Raw genomic sequence first — 19,716 nt, 5'->3', positions numbered from 1 at the left:
CTAACTTCAAATTAAATTTGCATTATGTTAAATTTAATTTGTTCAGCTTAAGCTGGATATAATTTTTAAAACCAAACTAATTTAGCAGAACTTTAAAATTTAGTTTCAAATGTTTTAAGTTAATTTCGAATTGAAGCATTTGAATCTTATAATTTAATTTTCAAATGGTTTAACTTCAAATTTAATTTGTATGCTGCTAAATTTCTAGAACTTCTGTTCAGCTTAAGCTTGACACAATTTTGTTAGGCAAACTTATTTAAAACCCCCGATAACTTTAAGTCGCAGCATGTTGCCAAGCTCAGCATGTGGCAATCGCTGTCTAAAAAAACTTTTGTCTGCTAGTCTTCGGCTATAAAAGCTCAGCCCACAGTTTACGCCCAGTGCACATCGAATATGTTTTGGTTTTTGTTGCTGTTGTTGCTACAGGCGCTGCTGTGCCCCTGTGTCCTGGGACGCTTTTGCCTTATACCGGAGCCTGTCAAGCGGACACGTTCGCTGTTCGATGGCATGTGGAGTAAGCAGCCCCGCTTGGATGGCAGAATTGTGGGTGGGCAGCGCATAAATATTACAGATGCTCCCCATCAGATCTCGCTGCAGACTTCCAGTCATATATGTGGCGGCTCGCTCATATCGGAGAAGTGGATACTTACAGCAGCCCATTGTACATAGTAAGTGAAGTATAAATTGCTTTAAATATTTCAGCATTAGTTAAATGCGAATCTAAAAAAATATGCTTGAGTCTTCATTAAGAACTATTCTTAAGTTTAAATTAAGCACTCAAGATAGCTCTGCACATTTTTTTAGATTTGCATTTAAATAATCTTTAAAATTAAAATATTTGTTTGAAATCAAAAGAAGTTAAAGTCAAGTCGGCGTTATAAATTTTCTTTGATTACATGGCTATTTATATTTAAATTTTATACTAAATATTTCTAATTTAAAGTGAAAATAACGCTCAATATATTTTCTTAAATTGCCATTTAAATATTTTGTATATTCTAAAATATTTATTGAATTATTTTCATGGCTATTTTCTATATAAAAATCTTATATAATTTTTTGATTCGCGTATAATTTGGTTTAAATATTTCTAATATATTTTTTGAACAAGAGATAGCTTTGAATATTTTATTAGATTCCCATTGAATAATTTTGCACGTTTTCAAATATTTATTTAAAGAGAAGTTTAATTTAAAGCAAACTCTTGGGCTGCTGGCTATTTATATATAAATTTGATATCATTTTTTAATTCCAACCGAAGCTAATTGAACTCCTAATTGCAGTGGCAAGACCGCGGATCGGATGCGTGTGCGGCTGGGCAGCTCGGAGACCTCACGGTTGGGGCAGCTGCTGCGCGTGTCGAAGATTGTGCAGCACGAGAACTTCAACTACACCAATGTGGATTATGATTTCTCGCTGCTGCAGCTGCAGAAGCCCATAGAGTTCGATGCTACGAAGCGGGCTGTCAAGTTGCCCACAAGCGGCGAAACGTTTGAGGATGGTGAGCCGTGTTTTGTCAGCGGTTGGGGCAATACACAAAGTCTGCTGGAGTCGCGTGACTGGCTGCGGCAGGTGCAGGTGCCGTTGGTAAATCAACAGTTATGCGGTGAGAAGTATAAACAGTATGGCGGTGTAACGGAGCGCATGATCTGTGCGGGTTATCTGGAGGAGGGCGGCAAGGATGCCTGCCAGGGCGATTCCGGTGGTCCCATGGTTAATGAAGCGGGTGTCCTGGTGGGCGTCGTCTCTTGGGGCTATGGCTGTGCCAAGCCCCAATATCCCGGCGTGTATGCTCGAGTCGCTCAAGCGCGTGATTGGATTAAGCAGCACACTGACATTTAATACAGCTGCTTGGCTTGTTTCCTTTGCATGTCCTTATTTATTTTGCTACACGCGTTGACAGCACGCCGGGCATGCAAAAACACGCGGCATTCTCTCTCTGCTCACATTCGCTCTCACATGTCCTTTGCGGCTGCTTAAGCATGCGATTTAATATTGTTTTGCTTTAACTTGTTGCCTGTTTGAGCGCGAGTTGTGCACGATTAAGTTACACAGTGCGTATACTTATTTATTAAGTATACGCGTATTTAGCTAAAATTTTATTTGTTATTTAATACTTGCATAAGTCAACTCTGTCTACTCTACTAATTAGAGTTCTTTAAATAACTGCATCTAAAGTTAATTGCATTTTATTCTAAAAATAATACCATACATTTGGTATAAAGTTTAAGTTCTTAAATTTGTATATGGCAAATGTTTATATTAAATGACTAAATAGCTGCTTAGCTGGTTGATGGTTAAATTTATTGCTAACAAATATGTTTGCTTGTGTTTAGTTAACATTAGTTGTTGTTATGTCAAGTTGAAAACTGAAGCTAATCGTTGCTAAAATATTTTTCATTAATAGAAATAAATAAATTGCTTTGAATTTTTAAATTTAATATTAAAGCAAGATAGCAAAATAATAACAATATATACATAGATATAGCTTCAATATTTAATTTCGTATTATTTATATGCAAATTTTAATATTTAATATGCTAAAAAATTAGCAAAAAAAAAAAAATACATTAATTGCAATTATTGTAATATAACACCAATATAAAAATTTGTATTATATAAATTGTTCGTTCTTAAGTAACCAATTACTTATGATTCAAGTTTGTTCTTGTTTTGTTTTTCATGTGAATGAATTGTTTGCAAAGTAAATAACTCTTGAACTTGATCAAGACACTTGCATCGTATAAAAAAATAACAACGCCTAGTACTGTTAAATATGCATGTCTATATGTATGTGTGTGTGTGTGTGTTTGTATGTCAATTGACAGTGGTTGAATAACGCTGTAATTTGAGATAGCTGACGATCGTGTCTTTGTGTGTGTGCGTGTGTGTTTTTTTCTTTCGCATAAGCTGTAGTGGGTGATTACGTTTTTTGTCATTAGTTAAATTGCAGTCGCGAGTGGCAGTGGACGTGTGCCTTGGAGCTCGCGATAGAAAAAACAGAAAGTGAAGAAAACAGCTGTTAGAAACTGCGTAGGTTGTAAAAATAGCCAAAGGGTGACAAATGTTAAACAACAAAAGTCAATGAGAAAATAAACGTTCTTGTTGTTGTTGTTGTTGCTATTGTGGGTGCAGAATCAATACGCAGCGAAGCGAAAGCGCAAAAGCAGCAGCAGTCGTTTAACGGTGTGTTCTCAAGCACACACACACACACACACACACAGGCGAACAGACAATTGAAACAGCAGACAAGCAAACGTGTTGCACGTTGAGAATACACGTGAGCAAGTAATCTGGCATTGCATGCCAGAGCGAGAGCGCGCACAAGTGAGAGTGAGAGCGCGAGCGTAAAGTCAAGTCAGGCATGCAAAGAGCACAGTTAGCATTTGCCGGCAAAACAACAACAACAAGTGGGTGAAGCTCTCGCGCATATGCGAATGCAATGTGAGTGTCAAACCGAGTGCGCGAGTATTTGTATCTGTGTGAGTATAAGTAAGCTTCTAGTCGGTTTATCAAGCTTAGTTCGAGAGCACAGCAACCGCATTCAACTTTCTGCTGCACACGCGTTCAGTTCAGTTTACGCTGCTCGTCTAGTCGCGAATTAAATATATTACAAGCTATTAAATATAATACATGTGATATTGCAAACAGCTATTTATATTTCTGCTAGAGTTCATAATATAAATTGTGTACTATAAAGCGTTAACTACTATTACTAAACTTAAAAACAAAGTGCAATGCAGCGAAAAATTTAAAAAAGTGAAGAACAACAACGTGTGAACAAGACTTGAATTAATTAAGTAAAATTGAACTGCAAACGAATCATATTTGAACCACTGTCAAAGAGCGCAGCTTGCATTCAACAAAAGAGACAACATAACGGGTAAGTGATAAGCAGAATACAATAAGCCTACATTGAATTCAAATATGTTAGACATAAGCACATTAGTGTAAATATCACGCTACGCTATGCTATGTACTTGCTAGTTATTTCGCTCAGTGTGAATGCAGACGCGACCTAGCACAGTTAGCAGCGACGTAGCCCCAGCCCCAGCGACGTAGCCTCAGCAAAGCACTTAACGTAAAATTTTTACAAATTTAAAACCTTAAAATTCGTCATATCAGCAAACTTTAGATCAATTATACAACCAAAATTCACAACTTATGCAAACGTATGTTAATAATTATGTAAGCTGCATGCAAAGCTTGCAATCTTGAAATTTGCAAGGAAACCCACAGCACAAGCTAAACAACAACAATAGCGTAGATTTTAGCGAAGTAAGCACAATAAAAAAACAATGACAGTCATTGAACCATGCTCTAGAACAAAAGGAGGGGTGCTTAAGAAATTTGTAGCAACCCAAAATATTAGTAAAGGCTGTGGTTGCAATAATTAGAAAAAGAAAAGAACCAAATTAGGTTTTTATATATGTTAAAATATTACTTATTTATATTTATATTTTTATATAATTAAATTGATTGTGCAATGCAAAGTCATTGAACCACCCCCGTTCCAGAGACCAGCATTCAATTAAACTCTTCTCGCTTTACCATTCTCGACATCTGACTCTCTATTTTTATCTCTCTATACAATTGCTCTTTACATTTAACATTTTACAGCAGAGCAACAATTTCGTGCAGTTGCTCGTTTTGCTCAATGAATTTTTCCTTTTGCGAAAGAATGACAATTTTTGCATTTTGCCTTATGGTTCTTGTCTGCTATATAAAAAGTAAAAATAAATGCGCATATCTTTTGCTTAGCTAGGAATTGTGGAACCAATTTTTATGTAAGCTATATGTGGGGTTGCTGCCTTCATAACATTGAACGGAAACGCGATTGGGGTTTCGCCTTGGGGGGTCTCTGTCTGTTAAAAAGGAAAATAGAAAAGCGAGCTATAAGAATTGCCAGAGATAAGATGATGTCTGTGTAATCATGTGTTTGTCTGATTGTGGGAATTATGTAAAGCTATCACGATTGTCATATTAATGGCTAGTCGAGTGAGCTTTTAGTGCTTAGCGAAGTGATTTTGATTGTTTGTTTGGTTTAAAAAAGAGACTTTTGACTTTGCATATACTTTTTCTATATTTTACTTAATTATAAAAATATTTTTTTATATTATTATTATATATTATATTTCATTTTATTGCATACAGATGATTATCTGTAATTTCTTTTAAATTTTTCATTTGACAAAAATTAAAAAGCTGTTTGATGCATTTTAAAAATGTTAATTATAATATTAAAACGTTGAAAATATTATTCTTCTTATATAAAAGAATTCGCTTTTTAAATTTTAATAATTTCCCATGATTTTAGTTAAATATTGTTTTGTTAGGACTGATAAAATGCCCTAATTAAAAAAAAAAATTATACAATAAGTTTAAATTAGTATTTTTAATTTAATTTGCACTTACACTTGATCAAGAGTCACGCCACCTAAAAGTATGCAGTGAAAAAGCGAAAGCAATTTAAAAGCCGTTTAAAAATAGACCAAACAATTAACACATATTGCCTGACCCCAGAATATTCTGCAAATAGGCCAATACCCAAAGACTAAAGCGCAATGCCAAGAAAAAACCTTTAAAGGCGTATCATGGGTAGGTGGGGGTAAAAAGTCTCGCTCTGCTTGTCCTCCAGTGAGGTTTACACAATCAATCCGGCAAAGACTCGCATGTATCAGTGTGTGTTTGTGTGTGTGTGTGTGAGTCACATGCAGGCTTCATATGCCTGACTGAATGCTTATGCTTATTGAAGGGGAACTTTGTTACATGTCGCCAGGTGAATTCTAAGGAATTGCTTGGGGGTTTCTTTACAGTTCATTTGCCATTTATCTATTGTACAACATTTGTAGCGCTTTAAACCAATTTTTTGGGGGCTTGGCTTGCTTTCAAGGCCTAAATGTTTGGGAAACTCCAAAACACGTGATTGCAGTTGAATGTGTGTCGCGTTATCCTGCACGCTGACATTCAATGTCAGTGGGTGCACTGAGGGGTGTCAAGCGGTGGTGGGGGTAGCTGGGTTGCTCTTTAGAGTGGTCACATGCCGCTTACAGTGGACAGCTCGCATTTCTATTTTTATGCAAGCTTAGCGTTCGAATGGTGACAATTGTGGTTTTATAATTGAAAGCTGAACTGCATGCGATTGAATGCTAATTGTTCTTGGCTTATTCAATTGACGAGTGACGCATGCATTGACATTAATGCAATTAAAAAGGGGAAAAGTTCATGCAGCTATAGAAAATTATTACTAAAGTAAACAATTGATTGTTTTTTCTTCAACAGTATTTGAACCTGCGTCAAACCCTGCGGCAGTCTCTTAGTGTGAGACCTTTATACACTCGTTAATACAACAACAGTTGACCATGTGTGGCAAGCATTTAATTAACTATTATCTCAACAAAAAGGAAAGCTATTAAGCGTCGTAGTGTTATGGACTGGTTACTCGCAACTCCACAACTGCATAGCGCATTCTCCTCGCTAGGCTTCATGGAGGGCGATACGTATGTCGTGAGCCCCAATGCGCTGGGTAAGCTTAGCTTAGTTACAAGCCTAGGCGCAGCTTTAATTTGAACTATTTACAGCTATATTGGAGGAAATCAACTACAAGTTAACCTATGAGGATCAAACCTTGCGCACCTTTAGACGTGCCATTGGCTTTGGTCAGAATGTGCGCGCCGATCTTATACCGCTGCTGGAGAATGCTAAGGATGATGCTGTGCTGGAGTCTGTCATACGCATCTTGGTGAATCTTACGGTGCCCGTGGAGTGTCTCTTCTCTGTCGATGTCATGTACCGCACCGAGGTGGGTCGTCATACGATCTTTGAGCTGAACAAGCTGCTCTATAGCAGCAAGGAAGCGTTCACCGATGCCAAGAGCACCAAAAGCATTGTCGACTTTATGAAGCATTTGCTCGATTCTGAGCCCAAGCTATCGCCGCACAAATGCGATTCAATCAACAATTGTCTGCTGTTGTTGAGAAATATTTTGCATATTCCGGAAACTCATTCGCACTTTGTCATGCCCATGCTGCAGTCGGGCACTGGTCATCAGCTGTCCATGCAGAATACCATAGTGTGGAATCTGTTTATACAAAGCATAGACAAGTTGATGCTATATCTGATGGTTTGTCCGCATCGCGAATTCTGGGGTGTAACCATGGTGCAGCTGATTGCGGTGATCTATAAGGATCAACATGTTTCCACTTTGCAAAAGTTGCTGAACATTTGGTTTGAGGCATCGCTTTCGGAGAGCTCCGAAGATAATGAGAGCAATACTACACCACCTAAGCAGGCTAGCGGTGATTCCAGTCCCATGCTTACCTCAGATCCCACATCCGATTCCTCAGACAATGGCAGCAATGGTGGCAAGAAGGAAAACAGCAATGAAGCGCGTCAATTGGCGCTGCATGAGGACACCAAGGCGACGCTTACTGAGGTTAGTCGCATAGGTCAGGAGTATCAAAATGCCATTGATAAAGAGGAAGCGGAAGCAGAAGCAGCTAAGCCAAAAAGTGCTGAAGAGGTCCAAGCCGCGCCAACAGCAGAGAAGAGCCAAGATGATTTGGATGATGAGAGGCGCGATCAGGAGTGCGATCAGGAGGTCAACGATGCAAATGCGGAATGCATCGAACAAGAAATACTAGAACAACAATCAGCTGACAACGTCAACAACACTACCAATACCAATCTGGTGCAGATTTGCACCAAAGCCAGCGATACGCTTACCACAGCCAGCATTTGCACCACTACCAATAACAACAACAGTTTGGGCTACGAGCCCTTCAAGTCACCAGCACCGCTGCCCAATCGTGGCAGCTTGGCAGACAAATTATCAGCAGCCAGATCGCATGACTCAGCAGTTAAGCTTACGCAGAAGTCACCACATGCAGGTCAAATGCACATGACCAAGGGCACGTGTTGTCCACAGAAGCGCGAGTGTCCCTCCTCGCAGTCGGAGCTGTCGGACTGCGGTTATGCTACACAGGTGGAGAATCAGGAATCTATATCTACCTCTACCTCAAGCAACGACGATGATGGTCCGCAGGGCAAGCCGCAGCATCAGCATCCACCTTGCAATACTAAGCCTAGAATTTTGCATCGCAGCGTCATTGCGCCCATAGACAAGAAGGAGCTGCGTCGCAAGAAGTTGGTCAAGCGCAGCAAGAGCAGTCTGTAAGTTTAAAAGAGCAACCTTAACCTATAACATACTAATACCAAAACACCCTAACAGCATTAACATGAAGGGTTTGGTGCAATATACGCCCAATGATGATGATATATCCAATGTGCTCAAAGAATTTACAGTGGACTTTTTGCTCAAGGGCTACAATTCACTTGTGGAGGAACTACACATGCAGTTGCTTAGCAATTCTGTAAGTTTAGCCTACAACAACCAACTCGATACCCTTATTGAAATCCCTTTTATTTTACACAGAAGGCACCTATAGATACTTCGCATTTCTTTTGGTTGGTTACTTACTTTTTGAAGTTTGCCGCTCAGCTAGAGCTGGACATGGAGCATATTAATACTATACTCACCTATGATGTGCTCAGCTATTTGACCTATGAGGGTGTTACGCTTTGTGAGCAGCTGGAGTTGAATGCACGCATCGAGGGCGCCGATCTGAAACCTTATTTGAGACGCATGCATTTGGTGGTGACAGCCATTCGAGAATTTCTGCAGGCTATTGAAACTTATAGCAAGATAGCGCATTTGAATGAAAACGATCGAGAGCGCTTGCGACAATTGCAAGTTAAAATTGGTTCGACTACAGATCTGCGCTGCTTGTTTGTGCTGCTGCTGCGTCGCTTTAATCCCAGCATACACTCCAAGCAGTATTTGCTGGATCTGGTGGTAACCAATCATATGCTTTTGCTTATACTGGATAATGCAGTTAAGCTGGATGGCGAACATACCATAAGCGTTTCGGAGCATATATCACAGTAAGTTTAAGCAGTCAATAGTTGTTAAAAAGACTTAATTATGCTTTTATTACAAATAGATTTGCTACGCTGGAGGTTATGCATTACTATGGGCTCTTGTTGGAAGATTTCGATAACAATGGCGAGTTTGTTAACGATTGCATTTTTACCATGATGCATCATATTGGTGGCGACTTGGGACAAATTGGCGTGTTATTCCAACCCATAGTGCTAAAGACTTATTCACGCATTTGGGAAGCAGACTACGGACTTTGTGATGTGCGTTTGTTAGCATTAGCATTGACTTCATTCTTATTAAACTTGTATTACGCTTTTAGGACTGGTCTGATCTGATTGAGTATGTTATACACAAGTTTATGAAAACACCACCGAAATCACCGCTAGCTATGCCAGCAGCTTCATTAACTGAATTGACCAAGGAACATAATCAGCATACAATGAGGTAATTCCCAACGAAACTATAAAACAGCACAAACTAAATGAATTTAATGGCTTGCAGCTCTTGGTCGCAGGAGGAAATGGATACTTTGTATTGGTATTATGTGCAGAGCAAGAAATCTGTAGATGTTGTAGGCAAAATTGTGAAGCTCTTTAGCAATAATGGCAACAAGCTAAAGACGCGCATTTCTATTATACAACAGCTGCTGCAACAGGTGAGTCCTTTTGGCATAAAGTAACAACGAATTTGGAATAATAATTTTATTGTCTTCAGGACATTATAACCTTGCTGGAGTACGATGATCTAATGAAGTTTGAAGACGCTGAATATCAGCGCAGCTTGCTGGCTACACCTTCCTCAGCTACCACCGAATCCGGCATAGATATGAAAGAATATGCCTATGACAAAGCTTCGGATGACTTGCAGGTTAGCGCTCAATATGCAAAACTAAAATTACAAATTGTAATACAACTTACGCTTTATAGATGTTGCTGGATTTGATTGCCCGAGAAAATAAGCAACATCATATTGTTTGGCTACAGAAGCTGCTGCTCGAGTGCTGCTACATTAAGTTGACGCTTCGTGCTGGCGGCACTTTGCCACATACCGAACCCATAATGGAACCTGTGGCCTATCATTGCATCTATACGCACAAGTCCATACCGGTGGTGCAGTGGAACAATGAGCAGTCCACCACAATGCTCTATCAGCCGTTTGTGCTGCTGCTGCATAAGCTGGGCATACAATTGCCTGCGGATGCGGGCTCGATCTTTGCCAGAATTCCAGAAACCTGGTCGCCAGAGACAATGTATGGGATGGCGAAGAAGCTGGGATCGTTGGATAAACGTGAGTTTTAACTCGTCCCACTCTATTCAAAACAATAAAAAAGTTCGACAAGGTGATGTATATACCGTTATCAATAATTGTTGCTCTCATTTTCGACGAACACAAATTGAAAAATTGATTATGGGAATATCGCCCTCGCCGCTTTGGCCCCACACAAAACCCACAAGCATGTTGTCCTTCAAAGCCCCCCCGCCCAGAACAAGCTTACCCCCATATCTTCCATCTTCATAACAACTCTGTGTGTGTGTCTATCGGTGTATTTCGATATGCTCTGTGCCTCTCTTTTCTTCTCTTCTATTTTGCGCTCTTATAGTGACACTCAAGTTCGATCCGAGCGAACTCGAAGATGCTGCCTCATCAAGCGCCTCCTCGCGCTATACGATGACGGGACCTAGAAATTCCCTCAGCTCCATTAGCAGCATCGAAGCGGATATAGACGAGCCAGAGCTGGCAATTATACCCGAGGAGGAGCTGCCGCTGGAGAAAGTTGTTATCGCCAGCGATTTCTTTGCTGTGCCCAAGTCCAAGCATGCCGCCCATTCCATAATAAGGTAAGGAAAAGAAATGCACTGAGCAAAAAATTTACTTAAAAGAGTTTATTTAAAGTTGAAATTATTTATTTAATTATAAAAAAATTCTTAATATTGTAATTTATTTTAGAACTCAGCCTTAGCTTAGAATTTAATTAATTGCTTATATATATTAATTACATTTATTTAATATTTTTTATTTAATATTTATATAATTATCTTGTTTCATTATCTATCCAAATATATTCTTGATTATCCTAGTTAGTAATTTATTCAAATGCTTTTAATTTAGCACTAAAAATTAAAAAAAAAAAAAGAATTCAAATTTAACAAGAGCAATTAATTTAACTTACCATTAAATAAATATATTTATTTAATTGTCTTAATACTTAAAATATTTTATTTATTTATTTATGCCTATTAAATTGTCTTAATACTTTAAATATTTTATTTAAGCTTTAACAATAATTTATAATTCATTTCTAACTTCTTTCTCATTAACTATCCATAGATACACTCCAGATCCGACGCCATCGGTGCCCAATTGGCTGCAGCTGGTCATGCGCAGCAAATGCAATCAGCGCTCTGGACCTTTTGCAGATTTCAGCGATTGGTAAGTGTCTCAACTTACTATACCGATCTCAATCTCTAGAGGATTTATGGCCAACGGCAGCCCGTTAAGGCGCTCGACATTGTTTACATGGCGCCCTCGGCTCAATTTATGAACTTTAAGACACACAGACAGCGAGTAAATCTACATTTACTTTCGCACACACACACACACACACACATGCATGTAGATAGAAACCAAACACATGTTGACAGTTGTCGCCAGTCGCCAAAAAGCTCTTGGCCAACTAAATGTCAGTTTGCGTTTTGGCCATTGTCTGGCAAAGAATCGTTTTGCCTCCCTGCCGCGCTTTATATTTCATAAGCTCTAGTAGTTCCATCCGTTTTGGCTATTGTCCATATATGCCAAGCAGGCTAAAGCTTTGCCCCTCACTACCCCCTCCTAAAGACCTCACACGATCTGCTGCTGCCTTGCGTAGACTTTATGACTGTCTTGGGCTCATATTTGTTTTTGTTGCTGCTGCACATGAGTTTTAGATCCGCGATAAGTTGCACTCTGAACTGCAGAGTTAGTGTAGGTGGGGCTAGCTGACTTATTAACAATAGTGCTAATTAGTTATTTCTACATAAATGTTTGCAAAATTTATTTAAATGACAGACAAAAACAATAAAGCAAAAAATAAATGTTAAAAAGCTTTGAATTAATCACATATTTTAATGTTAACTGCCAAATTAAGACGAAATGGAGCAAGGGCGTTACGCAAAATATTTTTAATCTTTGGGCAAATCTTTTAATAGATTTTTAATAGACTTGCAGCAATAAATTAATTAAATTTAATTGTGAAAAATATTTATATGCGATTAGAAAACAAAATATAAATTTTCACATTAATTTGATTGGAAACTTTGTTTAAAAAAGACTGAATTTTGTTTTTGTATTTTAAAGTTAACATTAAAAATAAATTGAATTTTTTATTCATAGTGAGATTATTAATTTTCACTTTAACAATATTTTTCTTGTATTTTAAAAACATTTTTAAATAGCTTTAAATATGTTTTTTATATAATTTTGATACCAGAGCATACAAAAGTTCACTTTTCCTAAGTTAAATATTTGTTGCATAAATTTGTATTTGTTTTTATAATTTTAAAACATTTACAAATTAACATTAAAAAGCAATAGCTTTTTCTTTATTATAAATTTCATAAAGAGCATTCAAAAGTTCACTTTCACAATAATGTTTTATATATTTTTAGCATGCATATATTTTTTTCTTTTTGCATATTGACACCTTTTGACAAGCTTTAGTTTAGTTAAGCTTATGTTATATATTTTTTTTTGTTTTTTGTGTTTGTATCTTTGTTTGGGCACGCCGGGTAGCCTTAGTTTGTGGCCAAGACGTAATCCGCTAAGCAAAGTCGTCGCACAATGTCCCTGAGTTGGCAACTCGATACGATTTGTTGACCTCACGCGAATTCGAAGCGATTTGCATGCACTTAAAGCTTCAACTCTGTCTATGAGAAAATTTAAAATGTTAACATATTAATTTCATATGCTGCTGCAATAAGTGAAAGTGAATTAGTTAAAGTGTTTGGAGTTGCCAATTTGCCAACTGTCGCTCAGTCAAACATTTGCTGTAAACTTTATGAGTTATAAAGGCGCCGACAGAACGAATGACATTTAATATTAACAACAATTGCATCTTCAGTCGCGTACCCCAGTCGAACCCGTTTCAAATAATCATTGCGTTGTGTTCAGTTCTACGCTTCGACGGCATGTGAAATATTTTAGTGATTTTTTTATTTATTGCTTGTTTGATTTTTTTGTATTTGTTGCATTTTTGCTAATCGCGAATCTTGCAGTCTAAACAAGTTTCGGTAATTTTTGTTATTGTTTTTAAGTAAAAGTCAAATGTTATGCGACGACGGTCAAAGTGTAGATCGCATCTGTAGTTCGGTCGTGTGGTGCGTATACGCGATAAAATAATCAGCTAACTAGTTCTATTGTATTTCCCACACACACACACATATGATGACTTGATACTATATAAAGTATATATTGCGTCAGTTTTCTTGGCTACAGGTGTTGATGCATTTTATGGCCCTCAATAAAATATTTTTTAATTAAGGTTGCGGAATCTTCTAAAAGTGGCAAAAACCAATAAGAATTTATTTTAGTAAACAAGTTTTTATTTGAATTAGGAAATTTGATGTCAAATGCGGAATTCTATAGAAATCTATTAATAGATAAATCAAATTTTTAGCAGTATAGCTAAAAAAAATTCTAAATAAATTGCTATGCATTTAAAATTTTGTATTCGGTAAAATTGATATTAATATGAATAATAAATAAAATGTAATCTACATACATTTAAAATAAAAAAAAAGGTAAAGAAATATATTTATGCTATAAAGACCTTAAATATTTCTTTGCTGTTCCATTAAAATGAAAAGTAGCTATAAAAATTATTTAATTAAAGCTAAATAATTTTTTATCAATACTTTAAAATTTATATAATTAAATAATAGCCTAAATAATATATTTCTTTTATTTAAACCTTAATCAAATTTATTATTTGCAATTAAATTTATATCGAAACCACAGTCAACTTTTTCTTAGGCAAGCCCACTTCAATGTCTCTATTGTTGTTTTTTGTTATTTAATTTAATAACTTTTAAGCAAATTAACACCAAGGCGTTGCCAAGTCAGCACGAGACTCAATCCCAGTCCCAATCCCTCTATAGTACCCACTTGAGATTATGTTGCCTGGCGGGCGTGGGCGTTGCAATTTTCCAAAGTAATTTACGCTGACGCTGCAGCGAAAATTGAAATTGACATTTGTTGTCGGCCCACCAACTTCAGCTGCCAACTCCAACTGAAACTGAAAGCCACAACTGACTGCACAGCATGTAAAGTGCGCTGTGGGCAGCAGCAGCAGCAGCAGCAAAATGCCCAACAGTCTGTCTTAAATGTCTGCACCCCGCCACTGACTGGGCAAAGCAAATATTATGAGCATTGTCTGCTTTGTTATGCATAAAATACAGCAGCGGGCAGAAGACATGGAAACTTGGCCAAAACACAATTCGCAACTGTCGACCTTCTATGGGGCGCGCGCGTTAGTTGTTTTTGGGGTTTGGCTTGCCAGCCAAGTTTGTTGTTAACATTTTGGCTTTATTGCCATTATGCAGTCCAAAGCTGAGCTTAAGCCACAAGCAGTCACCTCATGGTGTGGATAGCTTGTAGCTGCTGCCGCTAGAGTCACATCAATCAGTCGCATAAATCATTTTAATTATTAAATAAACAAGTTTCCTTTGCAGCAAACAACAAATGCAACAAAATGTTGGCTGACTCAGAGGCTTTAACTACTTTACAGTTGCAACTGCCACTGACTCTGCCACTGAATGTGTCTGGCTTATAAAATAGTGTGAGAATATATATGAGCCAAGGCAGCAAAGGGTTAATTGAGCAGCAAATTTTTACCGTGACCAAGATAATAAATATGAAATAGTTATAAAGTTTGCACTTAAGCTTATAAATAAGTCAAGCTCAAGTGTCGTTGGTGTGAATTTGTTTATGGCCTGAATTTCACTTTTATTTAATTTAATTTAATACTTAAACAAAGCTGCATGAATTCAATTCCGAACAAACCAAGCTTAACACTTAAATAAAAACTTTTTTTGTTTTGGGGTTTGATTTTTTATTATTAAATACTTTTATTTCATTTTATTTTTACTTCACTTTACATTTATATTAAGCATTTCGCCTATTTAATTTTAAATAATTCTTTGCAATAATTTCTTTTACTCCTTGACTGTTCATAGTCCAAATTAAATACTAGAAAATAATGAAAAATAAATAATAATAATTAGAATAAATTCAGCTTCAATTCATTTAAAATATCAAAAAAATTCTTTAAAAATGCATCAGAGCATAATTAATATATTAATACAATATGCAATAAATACAAAAATGATTTGAATCTATTACATCACTTATATTTAATTATAATATATTAAAAATAAATATTTTATATTTAATTATTTTATTTTCTTTTAATTTACAGCTTCAGCTCTCCCACTGTCTCAGCTGAAGACGAAGGCCTGGGCAAGTCGAACGCCTCAACGTCGCAGGCCTCGCAAATGTCGCACTCCTATCATCTCAACATGCCCAATCCGGCGGCCAGCACATTGGCACACTTGACCAAACTGAGCCACTGCGCCTTCATGAGCGCTCAATTGTTGAATGAGAACAGCAGCAGTTCCGGCTGCGGCGGCACCGTCAGCTCCACCTCCATGCAGATGAGCACCAGCGCCTCAGCATCCAATTTGAGTCCCAGCGGCGATGCTGCCATCAAGTCATCCTTCGAGCGTCTGGAGGTCACCCCTGCGCACTTTGCACGGCCACATAATTTGGACCAGGAGTACAGCGCGATGGTGGCTTCGGTCTATGAAATTGAAAAGTGAGTCCAAGCGAAGCGTTTAAAACTTTGGGCTTGGCTAATTGACAATTAGACACATTGCGCAAATGCCAAACAGACAGACAGACAGACGTATGAGCGGACGGCTGGACAGACTGTCAATAGATCAATACCAACGGTAGTCAGACAGTGTCTCACATAAATTTATGGCAAAGCAATTATTCAATTTAAGGCGAAATCGCAACCAAAATGGATTGTCGACCAGACGCGCGCCTTTTAGCAATGCAAATGTTAAAGGGGCGGGTGGCTTAGCAGGAGGGGGGGCTTAACCAGTAATTCTTATGTTTAATGCTAATGTTAAAATCTTCAATTTTTTCATATTATATCGCAGCAGCGACAATGTCTCGGTGGCATCGGATCTAACGCGCATGTATGTCAGCGATGAGGATGAGAAGCATGAGTTCCGTGGAACAGTGCCGTACTATCACTGAGAGAAAGTGAGAGAGAGTCAGAGGGAGTGTTTGTGTGTGTGAGTGAGAGTTTGAGTGAGAGAATGTGAGAGAAAGTGTCTTAGAATTTTATTTAGCAAGGCAGCCAAACAAGCAAAATGAACGGCAATTGATCCAATGTGTACCTACATTTTACATTTTTAAATAAATATATATTTGAGTATATATTTGTAACTATATTTAAATCAAAAAAAATATATAATTATTATATATTTGAAATGAAATGTATTTTTGTAGTCAACAAGTCCAAATATTTGCATAAAATGTTGTCAAGTGCATTAAATTGTTTATGAAACTGCAAAACATTTAAATTAATGCATGCAAGCCTAACGCTAGACTTTCACTTTTTAACTAAAAAACTAACAAAATTTAATATGGAATATTTGTTTATTTTTAAGCAAAGTATAAAATATACAGAAATAAAGCTAAATAGCTTAAAGTTACACAGCCAAACTAACGAAACTAAATAAAAAAAAAAATAATAAAAAAAAGTAAAATTAAATATAGACTTTTTAGCTTAATTTAAAAAAATTACAAATTAAAAAAAAAAATACTTTTATAAATAAAATACATTTGAGCAAAATTTACAAGTAAAGAATTAAAGTAAAGCAAAGAAATAAAACTAATGATTAATAGACAAAAAAAAAAAAAAAAATTTTAGCTAAATTTACATGGCTTAAAATTAAAAAAAAAAGAACACTTGAAGTAAAATACAAAAATTAAATGAAGTACATTTAAAGCTTTAATTTAAAAACAAAAACTAACAATTTAGAGTTGAAATCTAATACAAAAACTAGGTAAAATTTACACTAAATATATATATATATATATTTAAAACTAACGATTAAAAGCTGCAAAAAATACAAATTAGTATTAAAACTAAGTTTAAGCAAATGCGTGAGCAAATACAATAATTAAATTGTATGGCTTGGTTACCAAAAAAAAAAAGAAACCACTAGCTAGAGAGAGAAAAAGAGAATCGGGTACTAACTTGATATATATTTAGAATTTGTAGCATTTGTTGAATCACACAAAGCATAAGTATATATATATATATACAAATAAAGTATTGCATGTTACTAGATGTTAAACTAACTGTTGTAACTATTAAAAACTAAATTGTAAACAAATGTTTGTTAAATTGCGGCGACTCTCAGCTTAACAAATGACAATTTGAACTTAAGCTTAGGCTCCAGCTCAGGCTTCAGCTCCGACTTCGGCTCTCTGTGTGTGAATAATGTGCTGCAAATTGCGCTGGAGAGCCTTTGGCCAAATTAAGGTCATTGACGCAAAACTAAACTAAACTGATGGCAGTCGCCGTGCGGTATCTAAATCTTGGCTCAAAGTCTTTTGGGCCAACGCATGTGCAAAACGGTAGCGGCTGCTGCCAGCATATGCTTAATATGGCTTAAACAAAAAATACAGCGCATAATAAATAAATGTTTTTGCAGAGAGCCAAAGCCCAAACCAAATTGGTAAACATGCCAGCCACATTTACCAAATGCTACACAACAACAACAACAAACAGAACAGCAATGTGCTTGCTGCAAAATAAAAATAATAATAATAATTGTGGCCAATTGCTGTTTAGTTGGCAGTTAATTGCAGTCAGCATGACCGACCAACCCGGCAACGAATTGCACGAGTTTCGAGTTGAGGCCCATTAAAAACTAAAAAACTAAAAATTAAGTAAAAAAAGTTCTCAATTCTAAAACCGATCGCGGAGGTCAACTGAAGCGAAACGTAGTGAGTGAGTGAACTGGTTCCATAAAGCATAAATAGCAGATGTTTTACACTGCAAGAAAAATATGTACAACAAACAAATATTTTTTTAAGTGTACGACACAAACTCAGCTATAAAAAAACGTACAAGAAAAACTATTAAAGAAATATATTTATGCAAAAATTATAAAAGCTAATTTTTGAAATGTTTAAGTGTTTAAAAAATATATATATGTTTGATATATAAAAAAATTTGACTTTAATTAAAAGTACAACAAACAAATATTTTTATAAGTGAAATGCAGGAAAATCACAAAAAGTATCAATATTGAAAAAAATTAATTTTCGAAATATTTAAGCAAGTTGAAAATAAATGTTTAAAAAATAAAACTATATGTTGAATGTTAAACTAAATGTATACAATTTTTTTGTTTATTTTTTTTTAAGTGTATTTTATGCAAACAACTAAAGCTGCAGTCTAACTTTCAATTTTTGCGGTAAGTTGCTAATTCAAATTCATTTCCTAGTTCTAATTTTTTGACCATTTTCATAGCTATGGCGTATATTGCCGTAAAAATTTTATTTATTTATTTAACGCTTTGCATTTTGATGCGCTTTTAAAAACAAAACCATGGTGAGCAGGTTGACTTGCCATTTTATTTAAGTGTGCAATAAAATGTTAAAAGCAAAGCGCACATGTTTCGATATCGTTTGCCAGCCCTGGTTGCAGAACTGCAATCTCGGCTTTGAGCTTGCTCTTTGTTTTATGGCCACGCTGCAATTACCAAGACAGGCAGCTAATTGTATTTGCTTTAAACGTGCGCCTCAGCCTCAGCAGTTGCCTTTGTTGCTTTTATTGTTATTAGAACTGACTTAAGTTGTTGCTTTGTGGGAAGCATTTGGCTGCCGCTGACTTTTTGGCCATTGCGTGCTCCGAGCACATTAGTCTGCTTGGCTAAATAGCATCTCAATTGCATTGCAATTGAAGCTGTCAGCAAGGTGCCAAGACATAGCTCATTGGTGGTCTCTCCACACAGCTGTTAATGTTTAATAATTAATGCAAATGCAAAATGAGGAAATTGTCAGCAGCAGCAGCAGCAGCGAAAACTTACACAATGACTTCAATAGCATTTAAACGAAATTAGACACCAAACTGGTTCGCATCAAAGTCTTATTCAAGTTCAATTCAATTCAATTCAATCGAAGACAACAAAACTTGTTGTTGTTTAACACAAAGCGCAGTGTTTAAAGTTAAAACTGAACAATGCGTTACGCTTTCTCAGTCAACAAGTTGTCTTTGGAGTTTGTCAGCAGATTTATGAAGCTGCTGTCAGTTAACTGCGATAAGAATCAACAAAGCAGCAGCAGCAAAGTAGCGTGAAAATAGTTAGCACAGAATTCTTTTAAGCAGCGCAAACAATTTAAGACAGTAGCTATCAAATTGACAGTTAACATTGAAGCAAAGCATGCTAAACAGCGCTAATGTTATCGATAGTATCGATTGCAGTTGTATAAGTAAAAGCAGCTGAGTTAAGCAGCAAAGCGAGTTGACTAAAAATACTTAGATTTGTTTAAAAATAGTAAGCAAGTACTAGAGTTATGTAAAGTATCGATTACATTAAAAAATTAGTTTGCTGCTGTATTAAAATATTAATTAATTAACTCATATATAAATTTCGATTACAATGTTTGCTGATTTTATATTTTTATACAGCAAGCAAAGTCATTTTTTAAAACTA

The 19,716-nt window shown here is 36.4% G+C and overlaps 2 protein-coding genes across 2 annotated transcripts; both read left to right on the top strand.

The window, feature by feature from the left end:
* Positions 1–229: 229 nt before the first annotated feature.
* On the top strand, positions 230–2,010 carry LOC108596445 (trypsin-1). Its single transcript, XM_017982192.1, has 2 exons — positions 230–668; positions 1,284–2,010. The coding sequence occupies exons 1-2, from the start codon at positions 394–396 to the stop codon at positions 1,840–1,842; spliced, it is 834 nt and encodes a 277-aa protein (XP_017837681.1). The 5' UTR covers positions 230–393; the 3' UTR covers positions 1,843–2,010.
* A 973-nt stretch (positions 2,011–2,983) lies between these two features.
* On the top strand, positions 2,984–16,382 carry LOC108607917 (protein timeless). Its single transcript, XM_017999029.1, has 14 exons — positions 2,984–3,883; positions 6,283–6,526; positions 6,582–8,172; positions 8,231–8,372; positions 8,435–8,943; positions 9,003–9,201; positions 9,261–9,385; positions 9,443–9,596; positions 9,656–9,808; positions 9,868–10,228; positions 10,542–10,779; positions 11,270–11,371; positions 15,393–15,788; positions 16,138–16,382. Exons 2-14 carry the CDS (start codon positions 6,430–6,432, stop codon positions 16,235–16,237), a joined length of 4,167 nt encoding a protein of 1,388 aa, XP_017854518.1. The 5' UTR covers positions 2,984–3,883; positions 6,283–6,429; the 3' UTR covers positions 16,238–16,382.
* The last annotated feature ends 3,334 nt before the right edge of the window (positions 16,383–19,716 follow it).

The sequence above is a fragment of the Drosophila busckii genome, chromosome 2L (assembly GCF_011750605.1).
Source record: "Drosophila busckii strain San Diego stock center, stock number 13000-0081.31 chromosome 2L, ASM1175060v1, whole genome shotgun sequence".
Taxonomy (NCBI): domain Eukaryota; kingdom Metazoa; phylum Arthropoda; class Insecta; order Diptera; family Drosophilidae; genus Drosophila; species Drosophila busckii.
The sequence above is the reverse complement of the archived record's forward strand: the minus strand, read 5'-3'. Positions and strand labels throughout refer to the sequence as shown.